This window comes from Morone saxatilis, unplaced genomic scaffold (assembly GCF_004916995.1).
Source record: "Morone saxatilis isolate NCDOM2014 unplaced genomic scaffold, NCSU_SB_2.0 Contig19, whole genome shotgun sequence".
Taxonomy (NCBI): Eukaryota; Metazoa; Chordata; class Actinopteri; family Moronidae; genus Morone; species Morone saxatilis.
The window spans coordinates 9,088,758-9,104,873 of record NW_023339751.1 but is presented as its reverse complement, the minus strand read 5'-3'; the positions used below and the strand labels follow the sequence as shown (position 1 = coordinate 9,104,873).

The window sequence follows — 16,116 nt, the reverse complement described above, 5'->3', positions numbered from 1 at the left end:
ATTTCTGCCGTCAATTAGCTTAGCTTAGCATAAAGACTGGAAATGTAGAATCAGCTAGCCTTGCTCTGCCCAAAGGCTAAAAAGCCATGTACCAGCACTGTTATAGCTCACTAATTAACATATTTTCATCTTGTTTGGTTGAGTGTAAAAATAAATAGATAATTATAGTTAAATATGCCCCAGACTTGTCCAAAGCTAAGCCTGGCAAGAAAGCAATTAAGCAAATTTCCCAAAATGCTAAACTATTTCTTTTAAATAGACAAATGACGGTACTAATGGGGATATTGTTGTGCTCTAGAATGGATAGGACAGATATGCACTCAGCTGGCTATGGTCACATCAATAGCACAGCTGTGACTGCCAGCCAGCTCAGTGAATAGACAGGGAATTAATGCACACAGCTATTGGATGCAGAAGCTCCTGCAGGCTTGTTTTCTGCCTGTGATTGTTTAACTCGTGTATTTTTTTTTGTTTTTGTTTTTTTGCACCATTGTATGCATCTACTGAGCTGAGGGCAAACTGGCCACTGTAAAATGCCCGCAGATAGGAGATGTGACATCAAGTAAGAGCAGCTCTAACTGACCGTAATAGCCCTCTGACACATCTACGTACAAACACACTCACTCACACACAAACACACACAAAATGGAAAGAAAATCCTAATGGAGCAGTGGAATGACTTACACCAAAGTTAGAAATGAGGGATATATTTCCAGGGACTTGGATGCCTGTGTTTCAGTCATTTCAACAAAATTTCATCATTAATCACTGCCACATATAGATGACAGCACCAAATTACAGCCAAATACAACCACCCATACTGCTGTGTTGTGCGATGTTACTGAACATAACATACTCTGGAGCTGGAACATAAAGGAACTGCTGCAACTTATACTAAGTTAAACTCCTTATGCTTACAATTGTGAACATTCAAACAAAGATTGCTCCTGTTTTATACTTTATTTTTCTTTATTTGTCAGTTCATTTTTTGACCACACTGAAACACATGAATACGTGCAGGAACCTGGTTTTCACTACCAACATAATAAATACTAAATAACTTTTCCACAGATTTTTCCAGTTTCATTTCCCTCACTTCCTCCATCATTATTAAATACACATTATTATCAGAAATGACTTGTTAGATTTATTTCAACAATGAATTTATTGTGTTCAATAGTATGTTACATACTGTCTGTTTTCTGTTGGACTTGATATTGATAAGCTCTACTTGGCCCTCCTCTGCAAAAGTGGCTATTGATTGATGGTGAAGAGTGAGCCCCTGCCTCCACTTGGCAGAGAGGAGGACGGTCCTACTGCTGTTACATATCTGCACACAGGCTCAGGGGCCTGCCAACTCTGTATCCTTCCCCAGGAATAAAAGGTCATTTGAGAGGAGATGGTGTGTCCTTTTGTGTGTCACAGTTCTGCCTGGAGAAGTGTTGTTTGTTTTGTTTTATTTTTTGTTTTTTGTTGTTGTTGCTTTGTCTTGTTTTTCAACCTCTCTTCCTGCTCTTTGAATGCACTTTTCCCTCTTTTGCTCTCTGGGTATTTAGAAGGTTAGCGAGTGTCTAATTAGCATCCAATTCGAAAACCCATATGTCGACCTCATGGTCCACAGTGGGGCCTTGTTAGCTCACTAATACACGTGCACTGCAAATACTGCCACACAAGTGGGCTAGCACATGCCTGCACACTCACAGCTGGAGATGCGTTGGATTGTACATTAGTGTGTTCTGGGTGCCCAGACTGGTCCACAATTATGTTAATCCAATGGAGCTGGCTGCATGAGTGAGATAACGAGATGCTTACTCACACTAAGCTCCAACTCAAAAGCAGCACAATGATGTTTCAAACTAAGACAGCCACTCTGTAAATTGGTCTGCTGTATTTTTGCACAAATAGTCGTGGAGCATGAAAGGGTGTTTAATTTCCCTTAACGCTATTCCTCTCATCTCCAGCATGTCACTCTTTATCCCTTGCATGCTTTATTTATCTCATCTAGATATTTCTGGCCATAAATCCTATTTTCGCACCAGTCAATTTCCCTGTCTCTATTTCTGTCTTTTTGCCAGTGCTAACACTTCTGTTGTCCTCTCTTGCCTAGAGTTAGATAAGGGGACTGACACCACTTTCATGTCTGTTTGGTATATATGAAGGTACAGCCAGCAGAGTAGCATAGGATAAAGACTTGGGGAAACAGCTTGTTTGGCTCCGTCTGAGCATAACAAAATCTGTCTACCAGTACCTCTAAAGCTCACTAATTAACACATTATATCTGTGGACAAACATCTATTCGTCCTTTTACAAGGAGTTATGTGCTGGAGTAACTTTCTGGAGTCTCCCGTAGTAAAACCACAACTTTTTGTACAAATTAAACGTATGAGATGAATGTTGTTGATTAATAAGCTTTAGAGGTGCTTGTTTACAGTCTTTTTGTTAAAGGTATAGTGTGTAGGATTTAGTGGCATCTAGTGGTGAAGCTGCAGACTGCAACCATTTTAATACAGCTCAGCCTTCCAAGCATGTAGGAGGAAGTACAGTGGGCGATGTTGTGTTCAGTATTATTTGTTATTTTCTACATTATACCACAAGGTGGTGCTGTGAGCTAGTGCACAAAAGGAAAAAGGCAGGGCATGCCTTGCTTCTGTTATTAAAATCAGTAACTATATTACCTGATCCTGATTCTTTCAATACTTGAGCTCATGAAAAGCCCTTTCTAGAGCCAGGGGTTTGGTTTGTCCTTTCTGGCCTACTGTAGAAACATGGTGGTTCAACATGGCAGCCTTCATAGAAGAAAACCCGCTCCCTCAGCAGATAACAATGGGTCACTTTAAGGCGATGAAAATGCAACAAGTCTTATTTTCAGGTGATTATTATACTGCTATACTATTAATATTATATTCTATTTATGCCAGTAGATCCTCCTAAATGTTACACACTGAACCTTTAAATTGTGCTTTAGGTTTAACACAGGCATCAGTCAAATTCAGCTTTGTATACAGTATCAAGTTACATGTATTCATAACTGAAGTGCAAAATGTGAATCAGGCCACTAACACTGAATCAGCTTTAGCCAAGTTGTCAACACTGCCAACTGGTTTGTTTCAGGATCTTGAGAGCAAACAGATTCCTCATTTCCATCCAAGTTTGAATCAAAATCCCACTGTGAGAAATATTGTGTCAAATTGCTAATCCCCAACCTCTAAAACCAACCCAGATAAAAGTGTGTGAACCTTTAAAAAACCTTCCCAGAAAAAAGGAAACACTTTGATTAAATGACTCCATATTGAATCACTGTTGCATTATACCACATAAATCAAGAACTGAGTAGATATACACGTTCTTACAGACAATTTTTACTGCAATACCAGTAAAACTGTATTTTGTCTTTCAAGCTATTTATCCTATTGAATATTTATTGTTTCATCTTCCAAAGTTTCACTCACAAGCTTGCTCCTTATTGGATTGCTGTAATCTCATTTCCCTCTTTCTACAAGCGGATCACTCCCCAAAAAATATCTCTGAGCATGACTGCACTTGAATGCATAATTTTTTGATGAAAACAAACGATTAAAATGGACCATTGTGGGTAAGCAATTACCACATGTATGCAAATGTGCCAGTTTTTCCTATTATCTATTCATTAGAGTCGAGTTTTGTCAGTCCCAGTTTGCACCCTGTCAGTTTTCACTCTGCAATCCTAATTATACTGATTTACTTCAGGGACGTAAGATGATTGCAACAACAATTAACTGGCTGGATAGAAAACCAGGGGTTCCTTAAGTCCTGAGGACGCAGACAGAGACATCCACAATAAACTTTATGTTCTTTCTTTATTTGGATCATCTTAATCCTCCAGCATATGTGAAAATTTTTCTGAAGCACAATAGATACAGTATTTCTTCTTTTTCCATCTTTCTTTGGATAAAATCCTGTCAAAATTCAGTGTCACATTCTATTTTTGATGTTATTATTTTATCTATTTAAGCACAGAGGGATGTAAAAAGACAAGCAGACATGAGAAAATGCAATCACATTTGACTTTACACTCAAAACAGACGATCCCCACACAGTAGCTTATGTCATGGTAAAAAGAGAAGGGTCACTTTTTCATTGATCTTTGGCAAACCTGAGGCAGAACATTTTCAGAGACTGCTTTTATACAGTTATTTTTGTGGTAGTTTGAAATTAGTCTTCTTTTCAATTACTGTTCAAACAGGATATCATTGAATAGGAAAGCTGAAAAGGTCTTCAAAGTGCATAAAGGGATATTCATATTTTAAAAGCAGGAAAGAGCTTTTTCTTTTTGCAGTCTTCTCTATTCTATTTATTATCACCACAGGTGTTCCTGTGCTGATAATAAATTGAATTCAGCAATTTAGCCAAAGCAGACTAAATTCTTATCGTGTTACTTTATTTTATTATAAGGCCACTGAGCTATGCAAAGTTATAAACTGACTAACCTTTACAGGGTTTCTTTGTCAGAAACAAATAAATATGGGAAGGTTTTAAAATAGAAGTTTAGAAATCCGTCTTTAACAGGCCTGTAACTCATCAAGTCATCAATGAGAACATATTAATCACAAATAAATACTCCTTTCTCTTAATGTAATGTCCAACCACACAGAGCCAAACAAAGTATAAAAAAATGTGATGATTCAGTCGATCATAATGAAACAGAAATTAATTAAAAGGTATTGAGCTGAGCCTGAAAGAGATGATTTTGGACCAAAAACACAATGTTGAAAATCTCATAATTCTTGAGAACATTTGGATAAGATGGAAGAGAACAATATACTTTAAATACGGCAGCATAGGCAACAAATTTGAAGGCAGCAACAACAGGGGAAGCACTTTAAAGGGAACAGAGTCAGATATTTAAATATATTCCTTTACAGAAACACATCACAGTGTCCTGCCTCTTGCCTGGGCAACCTTGGAGTTTGTCTTGCGACATAAAGCATTGCAGATGAAGTCACCAGCCTCTACAACCTTGGCAAGGTTCACACCCTGCAAAAATAATTTTTGTGGCATCAGTTAAAATGCAATGTCTACAGGGTGATTTTGTCCTTAGTGTGAACATAAAGACAGGTTCCTCATGAATTTATGCGTGCAACAGGTGAAGGAAAATTAAACTGTAGTGACAAAACTCCACCAGCAGGGGTAGGAATTGTTAAATAAATTGTTCCTGAGATGGGGCATGCAACACTGTGGGCTTGTGTAAGCTGTGTAAAACCACCAATATCATAAAATAAACATTTACGGAACAGTATGTTTGCAGAGCGATCTGTTTATGTAAATGAGCTCTAAAAGATTGTGTGACTTTGGCTGATCAATTGGGATTATACAGACATGAAATACAGCAGGTCTGTCAAAGTGCACTGTAAAGACATACTTACAGTTTCGATGCCCATGCCATGGAGCATGTAGAGAACATCCTCTGTTGAAACATTGCCTGATGAACCCTGAGCATACGGGCAACCTCCCAGGCCAGCTACTGCAGAATCCACCACACAGACCCCCATCTGCAAGGACACACAACAGAGACATTCAGCACCTCCACACAGGCTTCACCTCAGGTAAAATCCAGGAACAAAGATCCTTGTTCTGTTGGATTGTTCTGCCCGGTGCAGCGCGCCTTGCCAAGGCTGTGGTCGTGTTTTACAGCTGTTTAGGAGAACTGTGGGCTTATGTCTTGAAGATGAGTGGGCACAGAATGTCCCGCAGTATGGCTTAGTCATCCTCTTTGTCAGCTTAAACCACTAGCACCACATAATTACGGCCTTGTTCATATGAGAGGAACATTATAAATGCTGAACAGAACATTTCATATGTTTCTGATTCTCCTGGTTACTCATGTTTTTACAGCACTACTCTGCCTTTAAACCATGGGGATTCACTTTCTTGCCACATTGAGAAGACATTTTTTCCTTGGCTGGATGGTGTCCTCTTACACTTCGCCAATAATACAGGAATTGTAACATTACTACACAAATGGGCAGTTGCTACAAATAATCATTAATGTCATAAATGATTTCACTGATGGCCTTGGTTGAACATTTTCCTGATCTATGTGGGTCTTTGTACACAAAAATATACGAATATTTACACCTGCAAGAGATACATTTAACGTTTTTTTTTTTACATGTTTGACTGCTTACAGTAAACATAACTGCTATATTTGTGTGGGAAACTTTACTGGTTTTTGTTTTGTTTTATTTTTTTACTGCCTACAGTACCAAGTGTCTGGCCTCCATATGAAATTTAATGACGCATTTTCAGTTGTTTTTCTGAATTTCACTGCTTTTGTTGTACAGTTTACCAAACATTCTAAAATGCAACTTAGGAGGTTTTTAATCTTCTTTTGTTTTGATGTTAACTTATATATTTATATTTTACAATCTTTCTGAACGCGCATAAAGAGACAGTTCTTGCCGTCGAAGTGTATAACTTAACCACGAGTATAAACTTTGTTTTCACACCAAAAAATGATGATGCCAGACCTTCAGTTTTTCACAGTCATTACAGACTAAGGTCTCGGGATGTTTTCCACATGTCCCTGGGATTGTCATGAGAATATTAAAGATGTTTTCCAGCTTCCGTGGCAGAGCCAGATGTCAGAGGATCCCACAGTGAGACAAAATTAACACGCTGATCCTCTCAGCGGCATCGGGTCATGAAGGGCTTTCAACCCGTGGAGCAGAACCCAGCAAGCTAAATTAAGAGAATATCAATTGCCTTTTTTTGAACAATGCTGCTAATTGGTTGCTTTTCCTCCAGACAAGAACCTACTTCTTTCAGTGGCTGTCTGAGCCAGCCGTAATTGCTGTTTGTGTTGGCAAGGGAAGAGGAGGAGGTGGGGTAGAAGGAGGAGGAAATCTACTCCGGTGTGTGCAGTGCACGAGATTTCCAGACCTTGGTTAAAGCCAGAGCAGGATATTGTACTAGGCAGAATTTTTTGTAGTATAAACATGGAGTTGTAATCTACCATGCCAATCCTCTCGCTTTCAGCTGCTAACCGTGTAAGGCCAGGGGTCTTCAGCATACTGTTTCCGAGAGGAACAAAACAGACCCTTCAGCAGCGTGCCCTGTTCCTCCGGACACTAATCGTGCAGGAATTGGTGGTCAGCAGCTCCAGCTTGCCAATGCTCAGTTAGGTTCACACTGCCCAGAAACCAGATGTGCACCCAGTGTTAAAAAGCCATATTCAGTGAGCTGTGGCCATATAAAAACAATGCATTCCTGGGTAAAGACACATGCATTTTTTGAACTTGCATGATTTGGGATAAGCTCGTTGACATTCTACACTCTGAGTGGACGAGGCTGAAGATGGACATGATCCCATTTTGGTTTTATAACTGCGTCAGAGAGAGAGGAAGAGAAAGAGCGTGTATTCACTGAGGGATATGAAGCAGTGATGCTTTACCCACTGCTAAATAAACTGGGAAGCTGAAAGAAACTGTCACAGATCAACTGCTGACACATATATCACCTCTTCCCAGGAACACATAAATAAGCTTGCCACTGGAAAGCGAAGCACAGTTATTGGAGGGCAGCTAGGATATAGACAAAACAAACATATAAAGAATAAATAAATGACATTTTTACTTCATGATTTATTTGAGCATAAAAATGTTGAACTATATACTCATAATAAAGTCATTCACCTTCCATATCAACCCCCTTTACGGATTACTGAGTTTCATGAATGCAGAACAAACAATAACCACGCCAATCTGTCCATTTTATGTCTTTATGTTCAGGTGGAAGCTGTGTGGTCAGTAAAGAATACTTTTTTATGAAAGGTTTGGTAACCACTGTGCTAACTACTGTAATTATTAGGTTTAATATTTAACAATAATAATATAACTGTATTCTATTTCTTTTTTTACAACAAAAAAATACCAGAAAGGTGTGTGTTTGTGTGTGTGTGTTCGTTGTGTTTGTGCTTCATGCATTTGTTTGAAAGATGATACTTTTGTTGTTCTCCGTGATGTTTGGTCTTGTCGGTTAAGGTTGTGAATGTCATATTGTGTGTGCTGTCTGTCATGGCTGTATCCTTCTATTTATTCTTTTTTTTTCTTTTTTCTTTGAGTATCTAAAACGGGGCCCTATAAATAAAATATATTATCTATTATCATTATCATTTTGTGATTGAATATAATTTGGTTTCTATAATTTAAGCTTAAGTGTGTATAATTATTTATTATCGGATTGGATTGCGTGGTTTCAATGGTGATAAAGATTACAATAATGATGGTCATGGTCACAATATCATAATAGTAAAAGTCAATTATAACATTATATCAACACCTTTCGATAATAAATCAAGCAAAAACAAAATGTACTGGAGTTATCAACACTAGTCAATGCAATTACAGCAGATATTTGAATGTAAAGCAAAGTTATTGACTTGGTAGAGCCATCATGGTTGAGCATTTCCTAATGGACAGAGACAAAAAGAAAATACTGAAGATGAATGTTATTGTTAGCGGGGAGCTCAAGTGTGAGCACAAACAGGTTATACTGTATTCCCCAGCTGCAGCAGTACACAATACACCAAATTTGCGGGTAAGAATAAATAATTTTCCTTGCCAAGCCTGTGAAATCTAAGTACATACGTTGTCATTGTGTGACCTGCCAGGAGTAGGTTTGTAACAAAGCCCCCCCAGACCTCCAGAAAAAAAAAGAAAAGGTACAAAGACTGAGGAATGTCTTTATCAGGAACAAAAGAGGTGACTCAGGGCTGACAGCGCTGGGGGAATTCATTTCTCTCCCAGTTGGTGGTGTGGACTTCTGGCACACAGTAATGAAAACCTATGATAAAATCTTTCATTTCCATCTTGTTTATGGGTGAGCAAATGGTAGGATAAATACTCCCGGCTGCTATTATTTTCTGTGGCCACAGGGCAGCTGTGATGAATCATTCTAAATATGATCCACAGAGGAATTTAACTGTCCCTCTGCGCTTTTTCACTCCATCCACAGCCATCCAAAATCAAAGCTAACCTTAAAAATATTTGCTACTTTACACACGGACATTGTGGAGCTATTCTTCAGCACAATGTTGCAGATGAATAGCAGCACAGATAATCGAGAGAAAAGCATCAGTATTAGAGAAAATCAACCCATAATTTCCTCCAAAATGAATCCAAAATAAACACAATTATTGTGTATTGTGTCCTGACAGAGTTGACTGTGAAGAATGTGCTGGTGCAGTAAACATGTAAAAACTATTTCTGTTTTTTACATTGAAGTTACGAAGCAAGTATCTGCTATCTCAAGTTATAATACTATGAACTGCCATGTATTCATTCTTCACAATTCTCATCAATAAGGTGATTTTAATTCATAAGTTAAACTCCCCCTCCACTCCAAAATATTTTTTTTCTTCTTGTTCCTACAGTTGGATGTTTGAGCTTCACTGTGCAGAATGATGGATGTGCAGAGTTTGACACTAGAAGGATGTTTTTATATTCATGTGCTGAAAGTTTCTCTGTGCTCACTGAAAATCAGATTTTAAGGGGCGGGCCTTGCGAGCATAATTCGTGACACTCACAAATAGTGGTCCAGTATGCAACTTATACAAGTGTGATGTAGAAACCTGAAACCAGACAGGAGACGTCTTGCGTCCAGCAGAAATTAACACATTTTGCATAATATAATGAATTAACCAATTAAAGAGGTAGAGGGAGTCTTAGATTTTACTTTATGTATATATATATATATGTGTTACAACATGTCTGGAGGGGATCTTGAATATTAATTTCTACATAAACATGCAGTGGCACTGGGTCATGAAGAACTTTCAGCCATGGAGCAGGACCAAGCAAACTAAACTGAAAGGATCTCCATTGCCTTTTTCTGAACAATGCTCGTAATTGGTTGCTTTTCCTCAGCTTATCAGCATCCAGTCAAATTTCATAGTATAGGACAGTATGTCGTAGACAGAAATGCAGTAAGAAGTAATAACTGGCCTACTTTGGTCAATGTCAGAAATACAATATAAGAAAAAGAATGTGTGTAATATGTGAAAATCTAAAATATATATATACGTGGTAACTAGTTTTTTATTTAAATATTATTATTAGCAGTTTTAACATTAAGGTGCTTTGTCTTTGGGTGGGTGTGTAACTCTTAGTTAATTAAATGTTTTACTGGTCTGAAAACAAAGCCTTTGTTATGGGTGGTCCTCTAAATTAATGACATTACTACAGTAATTACGCAGTATTTTACGCAAACTACTGTAAAAGTCACAAGCCATAATTATATTCCAAGTGCTACCAAAGTTCTTGGAGTTGGGTCTGCGGCTTCAGCGCCATTCATCACATGCTCAGCAGCGGGCGAATGAAAGGATCATTTTCCACTGGCCTTTAAGCGCAGCATTGTCAGAGAGTTCAACAGCCAAGCGACAGATGAGTTAGGAGCCCCCCAGGGCCCTTCTATCCACCTAGCTCTCAGTTGCTTTGTCCAACAGACACTGAATAGGTGAGCCTTTGTGCTGACCCCCTCACATCTGTTGACCCACCCAGCCCCCAATGAGCTTCCTCCTCTGCAATGACAATGTGATCCAGAGAACTGATACAGCCATATCTGTGTTACCTCTGTTTTATGTCTGGATTTATGTCAGTTTTACACTCGCTACGGGCAAAGTGGTGAAAAACACCCCAACGAGAGCTCTTCCACAGGGGTTTACAACCTAATTCCATTTTTGTGAGCTGTGTAGAAACAGAGTATATTACTGTAATAGTCCACTTTTTTTTTCCTTCACAACAATACGTGTGTACTGTGATGGAAGGGCCCATTGGAAATATCTTATGTTCATTAAGATTCTGGGATTTTTTTTCAGTGGGCAGTTTGTGAATCATCTTGCTTTGTGGGGAGGTTTAGATCATGTTTCTTAATGCCCCTCTTCCTTGCTGACTGATGGTTCCCGGTTCTCTCTGTGTCCCATTGTAACCTACACATTTGTTTTGTGCATACTCGCCCAACAGAGGATACATTCATAATGTCATAAACTGACACACTGTCATTAAAGCTCAGGGCAGATTCAGGTGTACAATGAGTTTCATAAACATCGAGACAGCGATACAGTGTTCTGCTCAATACTTAAAATGACAATATTTAAGAGGAGAATGTCAATAGTATTTTTTAGATTTATATTAGATGAATACATTCTGCATGTGATTATATTCTTGTAAGCTCTAAAATATGTGACTTTTATATAATATTTTAATTAAATATATATTTCAAGCAACCTTAGAATGAAATTTGCCATTTACTTTGGCCATCAGCCTAAATGAGGATTTTGTTGAGAATTTGACTTCCTTTTGCCTGATTCCAGTGGAAAATAAACACTACCTATCCTTTGCTCTTTGTAAAAATGAAAAAAAGATGCTGTCTTTGAATCTACTGTAACGTGTGCCCCAAAAATTTTCTAAAAAAGATGGATTGGGAGCAGCTTAACATATGATTATCCCCAGCAGGAATAATGGTTTAAAGCCTCAGAAAAGACTTGTGATCTCTACAATGTTGGCAGTTAGTTAAGGAAGTTGAAAGATATCCTGGAACAAGAATCACCACCTCGATTTGCTTCCACATCTGGCTGCTCCTCTTCATGTCATCATGAGTAACAACGTTGATTTATGCAAAGGCTGGGCATTTATCCATAATCGTCCTGCGGTTCTCCACAAGAGTGTTTGTATTCATCAGAAGGAGAAGGACGTGCAAGTGAAGGAGAAGGTGCCCAAAATAATCCATGCCAAACCAAAGATGTCAAACAATTTAACATGAGAGGATGTGCAGATCAAGAGGATGATGCATTACTGTCCTGAGCTCATACAGAGGAGAATCTACACTTCCAGCTCTGAGGTAAATGGGCCTCCTTCTTCTAACCAAGCCAGTATTTCTACAGACCTCTGCAAGAGGAAGTCCTGGCACTTTCCACATCCCTCACACAAAGGTCAAGATGTTTTTTCTTCACCTAACACCTGACTCACGCCGGTCCTCCTGGAGTTATCAGAGCTCACATCTTCCTTTACTTCAGAGAGACCTGATAATTTTTTTCCTTCTCAGAGAACCCACATTACTTCATCAAAGTTGCAGAGATGTCAGCTCTCAAAGATGTCTGTTTGATGTACGCCAGGTTTTGAAAACTTTTAAGCTCTTTCCGTGTTGTTTCCCAGAATTCGCAGGTTCCTCCACCCCACTTTTGGAGCAGTCTTGGAGTCGTTCCCATTCATTTTAAGAACTTCCAGAAATGCCAGGTGCCTTGAGTGATTCTCACCCAGAGTAAAGTAGCACAGTCTTGCCAGAGAGAGCAGCACTTGTAAACCTTTACTGCAATTTATTTAACAAAGATGGATAGACTGTTATAAATCTGGGTTTGGGGTTTTGTTTGTGTGTTTAAATGTTTTTCTTTTCTATTTTGCCTTCATTGTTAATGTTTATGTCTTTTGTGTTTAAGGGCCCTCTTGTAAATGAGATCATAAATCCCACGAGGTGTAGCTTTAAAGTTTAAAATTAATTTATAATGGACATTTTTTTGGGTGTGTTCGTCTTAGCTTTTACAATCATTCTTTATAATAATAAAACAACTAGGTTTAGATGGTCAAAGTTGAATAAGCCAATGCAGTTATGCACAATGCAGTAAATGTTTCAGATACATAGTTTGGCTTTTAAACAATCAAAGTAAAGTAAAGTAAGTACTGCTAATACAACAATACTTAAACACTCTACTTCTTCTGATTTTAGTGATAACACAACATAATCAATCATTATGGCCGGTGGTAGCAGCAGTTCTTACCTGAAGTGCAGTAAGGATGTTGGGCAGTGCTTGCCCGTAAGTGTCATGGCAGTGAACTGCGAGAGCATCCACAGGCACCTCCTTCATCACACACTGCAGCATCTTAAACATGGAACCCGGAGTACCAACACCGATGGTATCCCCCAAGGAAATCTCATAACAGCCCATTTCATATAACTTCTTTGCCACCTAAAGAAGAGTGAAAATATGGTAAAATGTTCTTGTTAAAAGGAAATCATACAGTAAAAGTTGTTGATTATTTACAGTATCATTTCAAGTTTGGTTTTATATTGAAATGGCGAATAATATACCTTAAAATCTGAAGTCTTTAATAATTTATTTATTCATTGTTAATAATAGTTCAACCTGTAGTTACAGCTGGAATATGGAGAACTTTCTCAACTTGCTCAATGGTTGAAACAAAAAAAAGACAGACCACAATTCAGCCTTGTGATTCATGCTAAGACAATGAACTGGCAACACACAATGGGGTGAGTTTTTTAGCTAACATATTTATCCAAAGCTTTTGCATCTGACTAAGAGTTTCTTAATGCAAGAAAAAAGCCACTAAATCCCCAGACAATTACAGATGCTGCTGAAATAAGAGCCTGCACTCCTGTAGCTTAATGAAATGAGCATCATTCATCTCAAAAATTCACTATGTGAAGAAAAAAAGACGACCAGGAAGTGGTATGCTTAAACAACTCCTAACCAATGTCATCTACTAACATCGTCTTCTAGGAATATGTTTGCAAAACCTGTATTTTGTTAATGCGTTCAAATATGCTATGTCTGTGTTGTAAATAAGAACGTACAAGGTTTATCTCACCTCAGCAACTTTGGAAGGTTCAATGGGTCCCTCATGGGGGCATCCAAGGGCACAAGAAACATATCTGAAGAGCACAACACAATTAAAATGTGTGTATGTAACATTTGATGTTACTAACTGGAAGTGTAAAAAAAAACTTTAAAAACTGCTGTGGATGTAGCAGCAATTCACTGTAATAAAAATCATCAGAATATTTCACCGAAGCCTGTTGTTGTTAGATCAACAAGCTTAAATGAGGATGAGAAGATTTTTGTAATTTTGGCAGTTCGTCTGTTTGTTTGTGAACTAGACTGATCCGTGATTAGATTCTGGTGGTGATCCAGATCTTGATTCTGTGCCATTTGTCACTTGGAAAGTCACCGTGTTTACACTAATCCACTGTTGTCCCGATGTATTTATCTATTTTTGGACGGAGAGGCTCATATAATCTAAGAAAACATGCATTATTGCAGTGGTTTGCTTTTCCCGTGTATGACAAAAGGCACGACTATATTCAGTAACTTCCCCCAGTTTGGTTTGCTTTAATGTCCGTCTGCACTTGAGGTTTGCTAATGCATACATGTAACCTGAAGAACATCTGGCAGTTTTGTTGTAAAGGTATCATTACTGGATTGTGTGCTTTCTCCTGCATATAGAAACTGCAGTTTTTCAACAGTTTTGTTTTCATTCGGAGTAAAAAAATAAATGTGATAATCAGCGTAAAATCTGAAAGTGATTAAAACGTTATGTGTGCTTTCACTCATAGTGACCATTAATATCCAGAATACTAACCCACGGACTGGAATCTGTTGCTCTTTGGCAGTGTTAATGACTTCCTCAAACCTCAGCATGCTTTCATCAATAGAGCAGTTAATATTTTTTTTACTGAAGGTTTCAGACGCTGACCCAAACACCGCCACCTCAGTAGCACCAGCTGCAACCTTAAAGGAGGAGAGAAAAATGAACTTGTAAAACAGTTTTGAACACTGTGTTGGAGTCACACTTACGTAAGTGTACAAATTATGTGGCAGAAAAGATTATAGCGCCAACAATTAACTCAAATTGACAAGCATGGGTAAACAGTTATGGTTTATACAGCAGAGATCATCATGCCGAAGTGAAAATGAAGGCTTACAGCATCCTGGAAGCCTTGCAGGTTAGGTGTCAAAACAGGGTACTGAACATGAGGAGCTCTCTGGATTCCTCTGAGTACCTCAGTGTGGTCTGCCATCTAAACGAAGGTGGGAAAACATATGATGTAGAAAAATAAACCTTTAACATCATCCTGGGCAAATGTTTTTTCACACGCTTGTAGGCAGCAGAGATTAAGGACATAATTACTTTGTCATGTCACAGTATAAACAAAACAACATGTTTGCGTTCTCTTGTTTTCAGGAAGGAAATAGCGGTACAGTTTATGACAGAGAATGAGAAGGCAACTGTATGAAGAATATCTTAAAATATTTGTTCCAAAAGCACCTGTGAGTCCAACAAGGATGCTAGAGGAGCACATTTTCCTCAGTACTTATGCAGACAAGAAAGAGAGCCTAATAAATCACTCAGCACTCTGTTGCTGTGCACAAAGAAGAGTTATTACCTGCGGTACCCACTTTGAAGAGACAAAGCTGGTGGCCTCAATCACATGCAGGCCTGTTCCTGAGAGCATGTCTATCAGCTGGATTTTCACCCCTGTCGGGACAATTTCCTGGGGAACAATGAAACTGAAACAGCTCTTTCTGGATTTGATTCCACTCAAGACGGGAGGTACAAGATGCAGATATCTGTCAGATTTAGTTTTTTTTTTTGCTACGCTGCTTGCGAATCACATTAATATCTATAATCACATGCTGAATTTTGCACTTGCTGAATACGTTAAGATCTATCAAACAACGGGCGTGCAATACTGAAATGATAAAGCAGTGACAGACTAAGCGGAGAAAACTAAACCAGAGGCCGTGTCATCTTTCCTATTCAATTTCAAAGAAAATGTGAAACACATGCTGGCAATTATGGCACACAAACCCATATGTTATGGATTGTCTTATGTATGAAAGATACAGAGAAAATGGGAGTTTCCCCAAGGATGATCATGTATAGTAATACACAACAAGGGTGCATATACATATAAACGAGTTTTGTGACTGGAATGACAGTGTATACCTTTTCATTTTGAAGTCCATCTCTCGGCCCAACTTCGACTATTTTAACAAACTCTGGATGTCCTGTGATGGTCTGGGGGGAAATATCAAAGAGAATAAGGAGAATTACCACTCAACAGGAGTCATCCTTTTTGGCTTTGGATGCTCCAGGACATGTTATTTCTAACATGAACGACTGTCTACCTCAAAGCCAGGTGAAACCCGAGAACCAAAACATAAGCCTGTCATGACATTAGGATGCAAACTCAGGGGGATGTGTCATAGAGGACAGACTGGCGAACAAGGAAAGGGTAACTCCACACAAGCCACAGGGGATATTCTCAGGATCGGGGTATTTTTCT

The 16,116-nt window shown here is 38.6% G+C and overlaps 1 protein-coding gene across 1 annotated transcript in view; it reads right to left on the bottom strand.

The window, feature by feature from the left end:
* Window positions 1-3,862: 3,862 nt before the first annotated feature.
* The window catches only part of hmgcll1 (3-hydroxymethyl-3-methylglutaryl-CoA lyase-like 1), a 13,750-nt gene continuing 1,496 nt past the window's right edge, over window positions 3,863-16,116 (bottom strand). Inside the window, exons 2-9 of the mRNA XM_035663639.1 lie at window positions 15,777-15,848; window positions 15,214-15,321; window positions 14,752-14,847; window positions 14,409-14,557; window positions 13,638-13,701; window positions 12,809-12,997; window positions 5,403-5,528; window positions 3,863-5,013 (exon numbers count right to left, since the gene is read on the bottom strand). Coding sequence (XP_035519532.1) covers window positions 4,909-5,013; window positions 5,403-5,528; window positions 12,809-12,997; window positions 13,638-13,701; window positions 14,409-14,557; window positions 14,752-14,847; window positions 15,214-15,321; window positions 15,777-15,848 — 909 coding nt within the window. The 3' untranslated portion in view covers window positions 3,863-4,908. The remainder of the gene's footprint in view (window positions 5,014-5,402; window positions 5,529-12,808; window positions 12,998-13,637; window positions 13,702-14,408; window positions 14,558-14,751; window positions 14,848-15,213; window positions 15,322-15,776; window positions 15,849-16,116) is intronic.